The sequence below is a fragment of the Dermacentor andersoni genome, chromosome 11 (assembly GCF_023375885.2).
Source record: "Dermacentor andersoni chromosome 11, qqDerAnde1_hic_scaffold, whole genome shotgun sequence".
Taxonomy (NCBI): domain Eukaryota; kingdom Metazoa; phylum Arthropoda; class Arachnida; order Ixodida; family Ixodidae; genus Dermacentor; species Dermacentor andersoni.
Window position 1 is genome coordinate 93,478,387 of NC_092824.1, and position 13,383 is coordinate 93,491,769.

Here is a 13,383-nt window from a genome sequence, read left to right on the forward strand (position 1 = left end):
TAGGCACAGATTTAAATCTCCTAGTTGTAGCCGGCGAGTTCACCAGGCATAACCATTTAGAACGAATTCTGAGGATCCACCAGCTTCGGGATATTTTTTTAATGCGTCCGACGAAATTCATTGGCGTTCCAGTTACTTTTGTGCTTGTATGCATAAAACAACGTTTTCTTTAAAAAGTAAGTGGAACAACAGCGCATATTTAGCGCAACTTTGACGACGCATATCTCGAAACCAGCGCCATCTTCAGAATTCGTTCCAAGTCGATATGACTCGCAAGCTCACCGGCTACAATTCGTAGATTGAGATACGTACCGTAAAGTAATTCATTACGAAGTTCATTCTCGTAATTATCTTAGTTATTCAATTAGGAATTTTTATTTCTCGCAGAAGTAATGGCAGCCTTATCGAGTAATTTATATCAAGGGTTAGAATTATGCTATTTGCCACAGGAAATTTTTTTTCAAAAAAAATGGTGCAGCTAAAACAAAACATACTGTATATATGAGCTTATCAGAAGGGTGGCAGATGGCAGAGCGAAGTCAAATTTATCCTCACTGGAAGCCGCCGGGAACAGTGAATAATGAAATCATCTCTGCAAAAATTCGCAGGGAGATACCCGTAAGCGTTTCCCTTGTGGGCACGTTCCGCATTCGCGTACAGGACTATTTTACCTTTCCTAACTCTCTATCCACTTCCCCTAATTCGGCATACTAATCCGATTCCCTTTCTCGTCACTGAATTAGTTGGCAAGTGAGGCATGAAATTTTCTCAATGTAATCTACTAATGTCTTATTATCATCATTATCACTAGCAGATTAAAGTTCACTACCTGGAATTCACACACAAAAAAAGCTCTCTCGAAGGCACCTTCGACTACCTCGTCTGCATCAGTCAAACCTATCCTATGAGGGAGGTTTCCTAATCTCATTGCCCCATCTACTATGTTGTTACGCTATCGTGTCCCTTCCCTAGGGAATAGACATCACTATCTGCTCCGCTCATTACTCAACTAGCAAATACAAAGCTCAATTCTTGTTTTTTTTTTTTTAATCTATACTTTAACACCATCTACTTGGGTTTATTCCAACGAGGCAGAAGGGCGTGGCTAAGCTCACGGGCTGTGTGGGAGCTGCAACTGACCAAATGGGCAGAATGTATTAAAAAAGAAGCGCAGATATTATCGGAGGATGACTGTCAGTGTCAAGCAATAGCTTCGCAATAAACCTGCTAGGGTACGCTGATGAGCACACCGAGAACATCTATTGGCTAATGATCTCAGGCCTGTCCATGCGGTGACGTTGCGCTGCCTCCTTAACCAGCGCAGTGTTTCAAACCACCCGAAAGCCCTCCAGCATACAGGCAACGCACGCCGGTCTCAGAATCGGCCCACGACGTCACTGCATTTTATACACTGCCTCCGGAATCGGCCGAGTTTGATCAAACCAAACAGCCGTTCACTCAAAGTGAAGAAGAAGAAGAGCAGAATAAGTCTTCGCTGTAAACCTTTACTGCTTAGCGTCTGCGGCAGGAAACTCATTTGTTGCTTCAGCGTTCTCGTCTTGCCCGTTTCTCGCCCAAAGGTGCAAACTTTTTTCTGGTCCAGCCAAAGCGATTCCTCGTTCACAGTCTGACCTTTTCTGGCGTTCAGCGTTTGGTTGAGAGGTACACCGACTCACCAGGACACATTGTATGAAGCGAATTTTTATTCGAACGCAATAAAAAAAAAAACTGCAACATGCTCGTGACGAGCGACTGAACGGGCTGCTTCGTTTGTTCCGAAGCGCCAACACCGGTGCAGGGATGTGGATAGGTGCGTGGAACCCTACGCTCCTGCCGGCGTCATTAGCGACGGTTCCAAGGGTTCCTGGACACTGGAAGAACAGCGTCAAAAAAAAAGATCACCGACGATTACAATACTCCCTAAGGCGAAATTTGAGCACCGATCTAGACATGTTTTCATTTCGCGATATACCGAGGCAAAGAATTCGAGAGAGAGAGACATGTAGCAGAGTTGGCGACAGTCGAAAATCTGATTTGCGGTCAAGCACGTCCGCTTTTAAACACGACTCGTCGAAGGTTCCAGTGTAATCGCTGGTGCCACGTGGCTTCCAGAAAGTACTACACAATTCGCTTCGCGCATACAATCACATTACAAAACAATCGCCAACCATGGTAATCGAAACAAGCGCGAACGAGACCAAACCAAGCAAACAAAACAAGCGCGAGCGAGAGCTGACGCGAGCAGACGATAGTACGAAGCGAGCGGTCCGGTTGAGACCAGATACGAGTACGCATCGAGCGGTCGGACGGGTCCGCATGACACCGGTTTCCCGCTCGCACGTCACTGAAGGGGCCGTTCCAACGCCTCCTAGATAACACAAGGCCGGTGCACTCCGATTTGTGACATCATGCTACTTGGACCGAAATTTCCATTGCCAAGCCCAGCGTGACGAAGACGATGACGCCAGAACCACCGCGGCTCGATCGGGAGCGTCCCCATTAGATACTATCGCAGTCGGGCAAGGTAGCATGACGTCACGGATTGAAGTGCACCGGCCTTGTGTTATCTAGGAGGCGTTGGCCGTTCTCATTGGGTTCCGCCCTTCGCAGCTTGCTTCTTTCATCTCACGCTCCGCGTTATATTCGACGAAATATTAGACGAGAATATTTTGCTGTAGAATTGGCGGCAACAATCGGGAACATTCGGGAAATTGCGATGTGTGCCCCAAAATAATTAGTTAAAAACTAAATTTCATTACTTTTGTTAATTACGTTACCTCGTGGAAGCAATGTCTACCTCGTCGAGTAATCCACCTCTACGAGTATAATTGTGCCACCTGATGCGATTTTTAGAGATTCTGTAAGAAGAATTATCCAATCGTAAAACGTGATGATGTTTTAGCGCGATGTGCGTGCTTTTTTTTCACTTGATTGTCCCGTCGTATGTGTTATTCTATTAGAGGATCTTGCCGTACCAACTATCTCGGATGTACGGCTCAAAAGGAGAAAAATGGAGTTGGGCAGGCAATTTAGACTAATGACGTAGGCCAGACAACCAGTGATCAACTAGAGTTGCAGAGTGTCTGTCACAAGTAGAAAAGCGCAGTCGAGGATGTCAGAGAATTAGGTGGTGTGTGAAGTTAGGAAATTTGCAGGCATAACTTGGAATCAGCTAGCGCAAGTTAGGGGGTAATTGTACATTGCTGGGAATGGTCTTCGCCTTGCTTTATACATCTTAAAAAAACTAGGCTGATGGCGGTGATTATCAGCTCACGCATGCTAGGTGACTACTTGCCGCTACCTCGTTTCAAAGAGAACGACATTAGAAATTAATGCTAATCACGATAGGTACGCGTCACGTTCGCTGGAGAACGTTTTGCAACGCGGGGTTCGTAGACTGAGTTTGGTGAAAGAAACTCCTGGCAAACTGACTTTGATTTAGTTCGGTGAAAGAAACTCCTGGCAAACTGACTTCGATTGAGTTCGATGAAAGAAACTCCTGCAAACTGACTTCGATTGAGTTTGGGGAAAGAAACGCCCGCGAACTGACTTCGATTCGTCTCGACGAACTCGGCGCTGACGATCATCTCGTCGTCGTACGCGCCGCCGTCCGCCTGCGGCCCCGGCAACGCCGGCACGCCGAACTCCTGCGGCACGACTTGCGTCACGTGGTACGCCTCCCGCTGCTGGACACCGCCCGCGGACGTACGCCCTCTGAGCGTGGCGTCCACCAGGTTCAGCTGCTGCTCGATGATGCTCGACTGCTGGTTGATGATGTTCGACTGGCGCTCGATGATGCTCGCCTGCTGCCTGATGATGTCTGCCGCCTTGGCCTGCAGGGACTGGACGCCGCCGACGCTCTTGCTCAATCGGAGCGACACGGGCTCGGCCGCGGCCGGGCCGCGGAAGCCGTGCGAGCTTCCGTGCATCGAGCTCGGGCCGGGGGCCGCGTTGTAGATCGCGCCGTGGTTGCTGTCGGCGCGCACTTGTAATGGGGGACTCGCGGTCTGGAGGCGCGTGGCGCTCGACTGCCGCACCTCGTGCTGCGTTTTTGTACGTGCCGGGTGAATGCACGGTTTACAGTGAGCGAGGCGAAAGTACAAAACAAGCGGTCCGGCTGAGACCAGACACGAGTACGCATCGAGCGGTGGGGCGGGTCCGCATGACAGCTGTTTCCCTCTCGCACGTCACTGAAGGGGCCGCTCTCATTGGTCTCCGCCGTTAGGAGGCCGCGTTTTTCATCTCACGCTCCGCGTTATATTGGACGAAATATTAGGCGAGAATATTTCGCTGCAGAATCGGCGACAACATTCGGGAAGGTTTGCGAAATTGCGATATGTGCCGCGACTTGATTAGTTAGTAAAATCAAGTCAAGTTTATTTTTTCCATAAATACATGGAGGGAGGCCTGAACACTGCCGGGCTAAGCGAACTGAAGTGAATTAGATACATTTGCAAGACTTTTGCGAGACACAAGGCAAGAAAGCTGGTTAGACAGCTTTAATTAAGCCCAGCCACCTCCTTCGCACGGAAATGCAACGGATACATGTAACTGAACGGCAAGAGTGCAATCGCAGACTCATGGACGAACCAAAAAAAAAAACACGAAGCACACCAACGCCGTCTTCCGCGCATGCTCAAGCAAAAGCAACGCCAAACGGTCCATCTTGCTCAACTTTCTGCCACTCTAAGCATAACGGATGTTTCGTGAAGTTGGAAGAGTTGCACAGTCAGTAACGAAGATAGGTGTGTTGAAAACAGATTGATTGATTGATTGATTGATTGATTGATTGATTGATTGATTGATTGATTGATTGATTGATTGATTGATTGATTTGACGTACTTTCAAGGCCCGAAGGCGTTACAGAAAGGAGTGGAGTCAAAACAAGAAGATTGATTGATTGATTGATTGATTGATTGATTGATTGATTGATTGATTGATTGATTGATTGATTGATTGATTGATTGATTGATTGATTGATTGATTGATTGATTGATTGATTGATTGCCCCACATCATTTCATTCGAGGTCTATGAATCATGCCATAATGCGAGATTCCAGGTTAAATTTGACTACCTCTGTATGCTGCGGAACTCGCAATATTTGCTGACACAGTCAAGGGACGCAAGAAAAAAAGACCGTACCGCGCAAGCAGCACCGCAGCTGTCTCCTGTTTTGTTGATCCTTTTCCTAATGTTATTGTGCTCAAAAAAAAAAAAACTGGCTTTGTATCGCGTCTGTAGTTGGAAGCATTGTGTGCATGCTGGTCTTTTTCGTTATTAAATGCGGATATTTGCTCTCGAAGCATCCCAAGTTAACTTACTTGAATAAAATAATTTGCATTAGGAAACGCAACACGTTCATGCAACTCTTGGGGGCAGACGCTCTATTTAGGCTCTGAACATTTCTACAGAAACTGGCAAAAATAACAGTACGCCTTTGAACCGGAATGTTAAGTTTACAAGTCTACTGCCGCAATAAAAACAGGCATTACTTTGTAAACCCTTTCTAGTATGACGCTTTAGAGAGAGCAAAACTGATACACCATATATCGCGACGAAATACATCAATAATTTTTTTAAGAATTTTTTTCTAATCACGTAAAAATTTTATACCTTCGCTTAAGTTCTCAAAAAACATACGCTTTTCAATTTATTTGCTCAAATAGACGAACCTTTGTTCTTATTACGAACCTTATGACATGTTCTAAAAGGCGATGGAATCGGCTACTTCGTAGCTGTTCAGACTTTCTTCTTGTGCTGTGCATGAAAAGACGGACAGGAAAACAAAGACAAACGAATGCTGTGAATTTGCGCACCATTAGTTTGTTCCTGTTTTCCTCTCCGTCTTTTCGTACATAGCGCGAGAAGAAACTTATGGCTTGGTCTTTTCATTCTTTAAATTGTGTCAATGTTAAGCATTTTTAATAATATTTGGCGTTCTAAACAAGATGACTGCCCTGCAGAGTCACTTCCAACTTTATATTTTATTTTATATGCGGCAAATTTAATTCATCTCGGTCCCCTGGTTGCCTAATGCAAGTATTTCTGTTTTGTATAAATGTCTATTTGAATAAGATAAATCACAGCTTGAGAGCTCGAACTAATGTTTCTTCTTCATAAAAGTCTCACTCTCTGACGCCAGTTTTTTGAAGCTTCGATTTGCGTCTGTGCGAACGCTGACAACCTCAACTCAGTACTGGGGAGACCGTGACGTATACGTGCATCTATTTCTTAGAAAATAGGTCGTTTCTGCGTATAGGGCCAGGCCATCACTGCCAAATAAAGCAGCAACACAACGACCGCACTTCTGAATCGTCGAACTGAATCGCATTGAATTCTGGGTGATTTTACGCGCCGAAACCACGATTTGATTACGAGGCTTCTGAATGGTGAGGGCATGGCTCGGGGCCTGTTACCTGACGCCGCCTAATTTCTCGCTTCTTGCGCTTCCTCGTGCCCGTATCCCGACGAGTCGTTTGGTTCCGCGATCGCAACTAACAGAGGCGCAGAAGGACGGAAGCTTATCTTACTCGAACAATGGCCTGGCTGACGCTGGGCGCACCGTAGAACTGGCTACTGCGTACGACGAGGGGCCCGCTGGAAACGTGGTACGGCGGCGTCGCCGGCGACTCCAGAGTCTGGCTACTCGGTCGACCGTGCGTCACTTCGTAAATTACGCGCTCCGTGGTCACCGCGTCGTCCGGCAGCGGCCCCGCCAAACCCTGCTGCATTTCCCTGAGCTTGTGCGCGATCATCGCATTCCTTGCCGCGTCCATCGCATTCCTCGCCGCCTCCAGGCGAGCAGCTGCTCTGAGTTCCCTGGACGAAGTGTATTGAGCCGTCTGCGGCACGCCGACCACGTCGCGGCAGAAGTCGCTCTGCTGCTGCGGAGGCGCCTGCCACACGGACACGGTGAGGTCGCCGTAGTCGGCGCGTTGCTCGCCTCCGGGATCGGGACCGGAGAAGAACTGCTGGTTGGACGTCCAGCGCCTGCCGGCCTGCACCTGTCCCGCGTCGGAGCCGTAGCCGGCGTACGAGACGGTCATCCTCTGGGCGGCGGGGGCTTCGGAGACCGGCTGCTGCGCCGCGTCGTAGTAGCTCTGGTTCCAGGCCTGTCCCCCCTGCGACGACGGGTCGACGTGGCCCGCCGAGTGTCGACGGCCGAACATCTGGATCTCGATGTAGTTCCGGCTCTCGTCGTCGTCCGTCTCGTCGTCGTAGTGGTGCTCGGCGTACACCGGACCCCGGGCCGTCAGCGTTCGAACCACGGTCATCGAGGCTGCCTGCTCGTCTGCCTTGGGGGCCTTGACGGACGATTTCTTCTTGAGGTCTAGCGCCACCTCGACCACTTCGCTCTTGCTGTCGGAGCACACGGACGACTTGTCGCTCGTCTCGGTCTTCGATGTCTCCGTCACGGTCTTCTCCACGGACGCGGCGCTCTTGATGGAAGACTTCTCGGCCTTCTCGGCGCCTTCGGGCTTGCCCGCTTTCTCCTTCGAAGCCGACGGAATTGCGCCGCTACTCTTCTTACCGGCCTCCTCCGCGGATTTGAATATCGCGAGCAACTTGGCCTTGTCATCCTTGGCTCCTTCCGCCGGCTTCTCGCCTCCCTTCTCTGCCGGCTTGTCCTTCTCGGGTCCCGGCTTGGGTTCCTTTGCCCAGTTCTGCGGGGGACTCTTGATCAACTCTTTGTTGCTGGGGTCTTTTTCTTTCTTGTCCTTGCTGGCACCCACTTCGGCGCCGCTCGCTTTGACGCTTCCGCCTTTGCTTCCTCCTTTGTCCTTGCCACCCTTGTCTTTGGCGTCCTTTTTTCCCTTGTCTTTGCCTCCTTTCTTGTCATCCTTTTTACCTTTGTTGGCCTTCTTGTCGTCTTTCTTGCCCTTGGACTTTTTGTCGTCGTCTTCTTCTTCCTCCGGCATGTTGTATACTTCGCCGCTCTTTCTCTAGGAGGAACTGTTAAGGAGGAGGGAAAGATTGGATCGGTTGCAAGCTTAGGTAATGGTTCAAGGTAGATGGAGAAGTTTTCAGGGGAGAGAAAAGAAGATTAAGCAAGAATGCTAGAATGAAAATCACGTATAGCGTACCTGATTAACTCGAGCAGGCTAGGTGACTATTTGTCACCGCCCGTTTCAAAGGGAATGCCAATAAATCATCATCTATCATAGAAACTGGAGAAAAAAGATGGGAGGAAAGAGTTCGCCAACTACGGTGGTACTTGCGCAGCTTGTGGAGATATCGCGGGTGTCGGCATGTCGCAATATCCAGTGGTCAATAAGGGGATATTAAGCATGTCCGAAGCAATGGCATTTAGGAATAAAAAAAGGCTTAGTGAATCTGAGGTGGAGAATAGAAGACGACAACTGCAGTATTAGTGGCGCAAAGTAGGGGGACAATAGATTTTGGGGAAATAAAATTATTTCGTGACCAATTATTTTTTTAACCACGAACGTGGGTACTAAGGCCAGTAATAGGCGCAGATAAAGGGGGAAAAATTGGCAGGCTTGGTGGCATCCGCCATTACCCCGTTTCAAAAGAGATGCTCGCAGTGCCCAGTCATGAGAAATCAGCCTCTCAAGCGTAGGTCAGCACATCGGTCGCTACTAAACGAACCATGCCTGCGCTCAGTATCACTCGTCCTTATGTGTCCCATGAACATGAAACCGCAATTTATTGGTTTCGTAACTGTGAGTCGTGAATAGTGAATGTGTTTTAGCTCTAACTCACTTCTGAAAGTTCGCAATTTGAAAGCTGTATTTCACTGATAAGCAAGCTGGTCGCTCCGTGCATTCAACAAACGGGTGCGCGTTGCCAGCAGAAACGAGATGACTGTCTAGGCACAAGGTACTATCATTATCATCATCATACTACATTTATGTACACTGCAGGACGAAGGCTTTTGCCAGCGATCTCCAGTTACCTCCGCCTAGCGCTAGCTGATTCCAACTTGCGCCTGCAAATTTGCTGATTTCATCACCGCACCTAATTTTCTGCCGTCCTCGTCTCCGCTTCCCTTCCCTTGGCAACCATTCCGTAACTCTGACGTTCCATGGATTATCTGCCCTGCGCATTACGCGGCCTGCCCAGCTCCATTTTTTTTTCTCCTAATGTCCACTAGAATATCGGATATCGCTGTTTGCTCCCTGATCCACGCCGCTCTCTTCCCGTTTCTTAACACTACGCCTAACTTTTTTTTCATTCGGTGGCGTATTGCGCGGTCCTTACCTTGTTCTCGAGATTCTTTGTTACCCTCCAAGCTCCTGCCCCATATGTTAGCACCGATACAATGCAATTATTGTAAAAGTTTCTTTTCAACAAGAGTGGTAAGCTCCTAGTCAGGATTTGATAATACCTGCCGTATGCACTCCAACCCATTTTTGTTCTTCTGCAAATTTCTTTCTCGTGATCAGGGTCTCCTGCGAGTAAATGACCTAGATAAATGTACTCCGGTGCACAGACTCTAGAGGCTGGCTGGGGATCATGAGTTCTTGTTCCTTTGCCAGGCTGTTGAACACGATCTTTGTCTTCTGTGTATTGTGCTTCAACACTATACTCTTACACTTTCTAGGTTAGCTCTTCAATCATGCGTTGTAATTTATCCCCAGTGTTGCTGAACAGGACAACGTCATCTGCAAACCGAAGGCTGCTGAGATATTCGCCGTTGATTGCACTCCTTAGCTTTCCCCAGTTTAATAGCTTGAATACTTCTTCTAAGCATGCAGTGAATAGCATAAGATATGAGTTATACGGGGTCTTTTTGATGTCCCCTACAATGCTCATACACATACTCTGTTCATTAAAGCAGATATAATGCCTGTCTTGAAATTATACAGCTATAGACCAATTGTTGCCTTTAAGTGCGAATTAAAAGAAAGTCGAAATCTGTTTTGCAACCTAGCCAAGCTGGCAATAAAGCCGACATTCTATACTATACGTCAGTCTGAATACTGGAAGTTGGTCACTCCCCGTGATAACTATTCTATGGGTACACTATCGTATATTTTGCCTAAGCTTCTTAATAATCTGAATAAATGTGGAACTGATTTAGTTCGTACTACAGTTCGCGAACTGCGCCACGTGATATGTTATGTCATTGAACAATTTTAATATTGATTTCCTTGTAATGCATTAAATCGAATCAATTTTGCGTTTGTCTTTTTTTAGCTTCCTTTATGTTCCATGTATGCTCCTGTACTGCCTTATAGAGGGACCGTGGGCTCTAGTCAAGCTGTTCAGCAGCTTTTACCCACAGCCCCTCCATCGTTTTGATGGAAATAAAGATTATTATTATTATTATTATTATTATTATTATTATTATTATTATTATTATTATTATTATTATTATTATTATTATTATTATTATTATTATTATTATAGGATTATGCAGAGTGTTGGAATATCGCCGGTGGCAGATAGCGTAGCAGTAATCCTCGAGTCGGATCACTCCAAGCGGCCTACATTACTCGCACAATAAATCCATATCCATAAATACTAATTAAAATTTCTGATTAACTTTATAATTAATGATCTTATGGCACATATTCCAAGTTAAGAGCTACAGCCGATGAGCCTGCAAGGCATATTCCCTTGGAACGAATTCCACTGATCGCACGTGTTTTGAGATATGCGCCGTGGTATCACCGGTAATAATTCACTAATGTTCTAGTTACTTCTTCAACAAGACCGCCATTTTATGCACTGAAAGCAAAAAGTAACTGGAACGCCCCCTCTATTTCGTCACACAATTTATGAACGAGCATAGCGAAGCTGGTGTCGTTCTTAAAATGTCTTCTATGCGGATACGCCTTGCGAATACACCGGCTGCAATTCGTAAATTGCAATACGTGTCGTGAAGTAATTAATGCAAAGGTTTATTAGTGAATTCTTTGGTCATTATTACATTGTGAATTTAGATTCAGCTGAATTACTAGAATTATGCTATCTGCCACAGAATTAATGAATTCAGTCTGGGTTTTTACGTGCCAAACCCACAATTTGATTATGAGGCACGCCGGATTAATTTTGACCATGTGGGGACCACCTAAGGACCACCGCAGGACACACCGCAGAGCCACCTTCGGCGGGTCATCTGACAGAGACGATTTGAAAAAAAAAAGAAAAAAGGATGTATGGTTTGCAACAAACACCCGGTTTGTCAATTGTTCAGAATGAAAGTTGTAATTTTTGTGCATCGTACGATTTTCTTTTTTTCTAAAGACGCCCGGTATTGACATGTGTAGCGAACTTGTCTAAAACGGTGCTAATTGTGGCACGAATGTCTCTGTAGTCAAGTCAAATAGAGAAACCAGGCGTAACAGCCGACTACCGGGACCTGTGTTAAGAGGAAGCTTTAGCTCGTGGCAAACTCCGATTGTCGTATTCTAACGTCTGTAAATGACAAAAAAGAAAATGATGTCCCTCATGAGAAAACCACTTGACGGATTTAAACAAAATTTGTCAAAGTTTAGCGAAAATGTTAAATTCTGGCAACTGCAGGAAGTGTCATTTTGACTTAGGACCTCAAATGCTTTGCGAAAATTGTCGAAATTGGGCAAGTCCAAAAGAAAGGAGTGATAAAACCACGAATTTTACAAATCCAACCACTCTGCAACAAAAATAGACATCGCAGTTCTGTAAACTGCGTCTACTAGTGCATCTAATGCGGACAAACTTAACCTCTAAATTTACTACTTCCGAAAAATTATTACAATGTTTACGAGTGTTTTATAAACGCCCTACCATAAAATCAGTGGTTTATATTTCGCAGAGGTGTACAACATATCACTTTTGCCAGCTTCGGATATATTATCAGGTGCACTTTACAAAATTGCGACAATATTTTTGTATTGGTGAGCTCGAGCTGTAAGTTGTAGACTCGACACCTGAGTCGGTTAAAGCCATATTTTTTTAAGACTTTACATACAGACAAATTCTGGCATGGCAGCTTCTTTGTCACAACGGGCCCCAAAAGCGGCGGCACTCCCCACGTGACAACGAACGTCTAGTGCACCGCTGGCACCGCTTTCCGAAGATCCTAAGCTGGCGGCAAAAAAAAATGCTAAATTCATTACACACAAAGTACACTCCGTCTTCGCCTTCGACAAACTGGGCCTTGCACGTCGAAGTTCTAACCAAGCCCGTCGGTTTGTCGCTGCGCCTGAACCGCACAATAACTGAGCGATTTCGCTGTTTCTACTTGAAATTTTACGTTGTTTTCTCTCCTGCCTGCGGTCGATGTTCCACTAGCCCTCACATCTCTTGATTTGGCTGGTTGTCTCAAACGTGATGGGCCTATAGTCAGGCGAGCGCCGTGTAGTCGCCATACAACAGTTCATTGTATGCAAACGACGGATAGACTGACCCGATTTGTGAAGCGAGTTGTACCGATATGGCGTCCCGTGCTGGTCTCCCCTGGCCCGGACCGTGGGTCCGCCGTTAGGTCATAACGCGTCGCGTCGTTGATACGCCGGAGGTGAATTTTTTCTCTCGCTCTTGGAGGCACGGTGATTGACCCCTTCCTTCCGCCTGAGCTTGGCGCGAGACGCTTCTTCTTCTGTCCCCTATGCATATGTACCCACGGTGGCTGGCTGGCCAGTAAAACGATGCTAACGCAAACAGTACTTTTTATGCCGCTGTTAGAGTCACAATTTGTGGCGTAATTCCCTAGCCTCCCCTCCCCAACCCCCTCAAAAAAATAATAATAATAACGCCATGGTAGGACGCTACATTCTTTAAAAACTGGGTCAGTATTCGCAAAACTTCTCTTACCCGAGTGCCACCTGCGATTACCCGTTTCGGGGGCACGTTTTCACACCGCAAGAAAGTTCTTACGCTAAAACTGTTCATAGGGGCTTTTTTCCAGCTAATCTTAAAACTGGACATATTAGCGAAGGCGGCTGGCCCCCTGGGCAAGCAGCACTTACGTGCAAAGACCCGTATTCACAATATGGTCTTACGCAGGGATTGTTCGTTAGGGTAAATTCCAGCCAATCCTGATTCTGGACAGCCAGTGGCAAAGCTCACTTGCGAACGAAAAGCTTTGTGAATGCGGGCCTTGGAGCCCTACAACGTAAAACTACAACGGTTTCCCATCCCAAGAACGTTCTGAAGATACGACTGTTCCTGAGAGATTTTTCCAGCTAATCGTAAAATGGGCCATATCAGCGAATACGGCCGCTCATTGGGCAAACAGTACTTACGTACAAGGCCCCCCCTTCACGAAAAGGTCTTGCGCTGAAATCGTTAGTTAGAGCAAATTCCAGCCAATCCTGATGCTGGACAGCCAATGGCAAAGTTCTCTCTCAAACGTAAAGTTTTGAGAATGCGTGTCCTGGGGCCCTACAGCGTTGAAAACTATTTCAATCAGTTTTTATTATAATCTCC

The 13,383-nt window shown here is 46.7% G+C and overlaps 1 protein-coding gene across 1 annotated transcript; it reads right to left on the minus strand.

Annotated features, from left to right (window-relative positions):
- Positions 1-1,691: 1,691 nt before the first annotated feature.
- On the minus strand, positions 1,692-12,520 carry LOC126539052 (uncharacterized). The gene is made up of 4 exons (XM_050185763.3): positions 12,362-12,520; positions 6,534-7,956; positions 3,551-4,043; positions 1,692-1,871 (listed from the first exon to the last, which is right to left on the minus strand). The coding sequence occupies exons 2-4, from the start codon at positions 7,920-7,922 to the stop codon at positions 1,843-1,845; spliced, it is 1,911 nt and encodes a 636-aa protein (XP_050041720.2). The 5' UTR covers positions 7,923-7,956; positions 12,362-12,520; the 3' UTR covers positions 1,692-1,842.
- Positions 12,521-13,383: the final 863 nt, after the last annotated feature.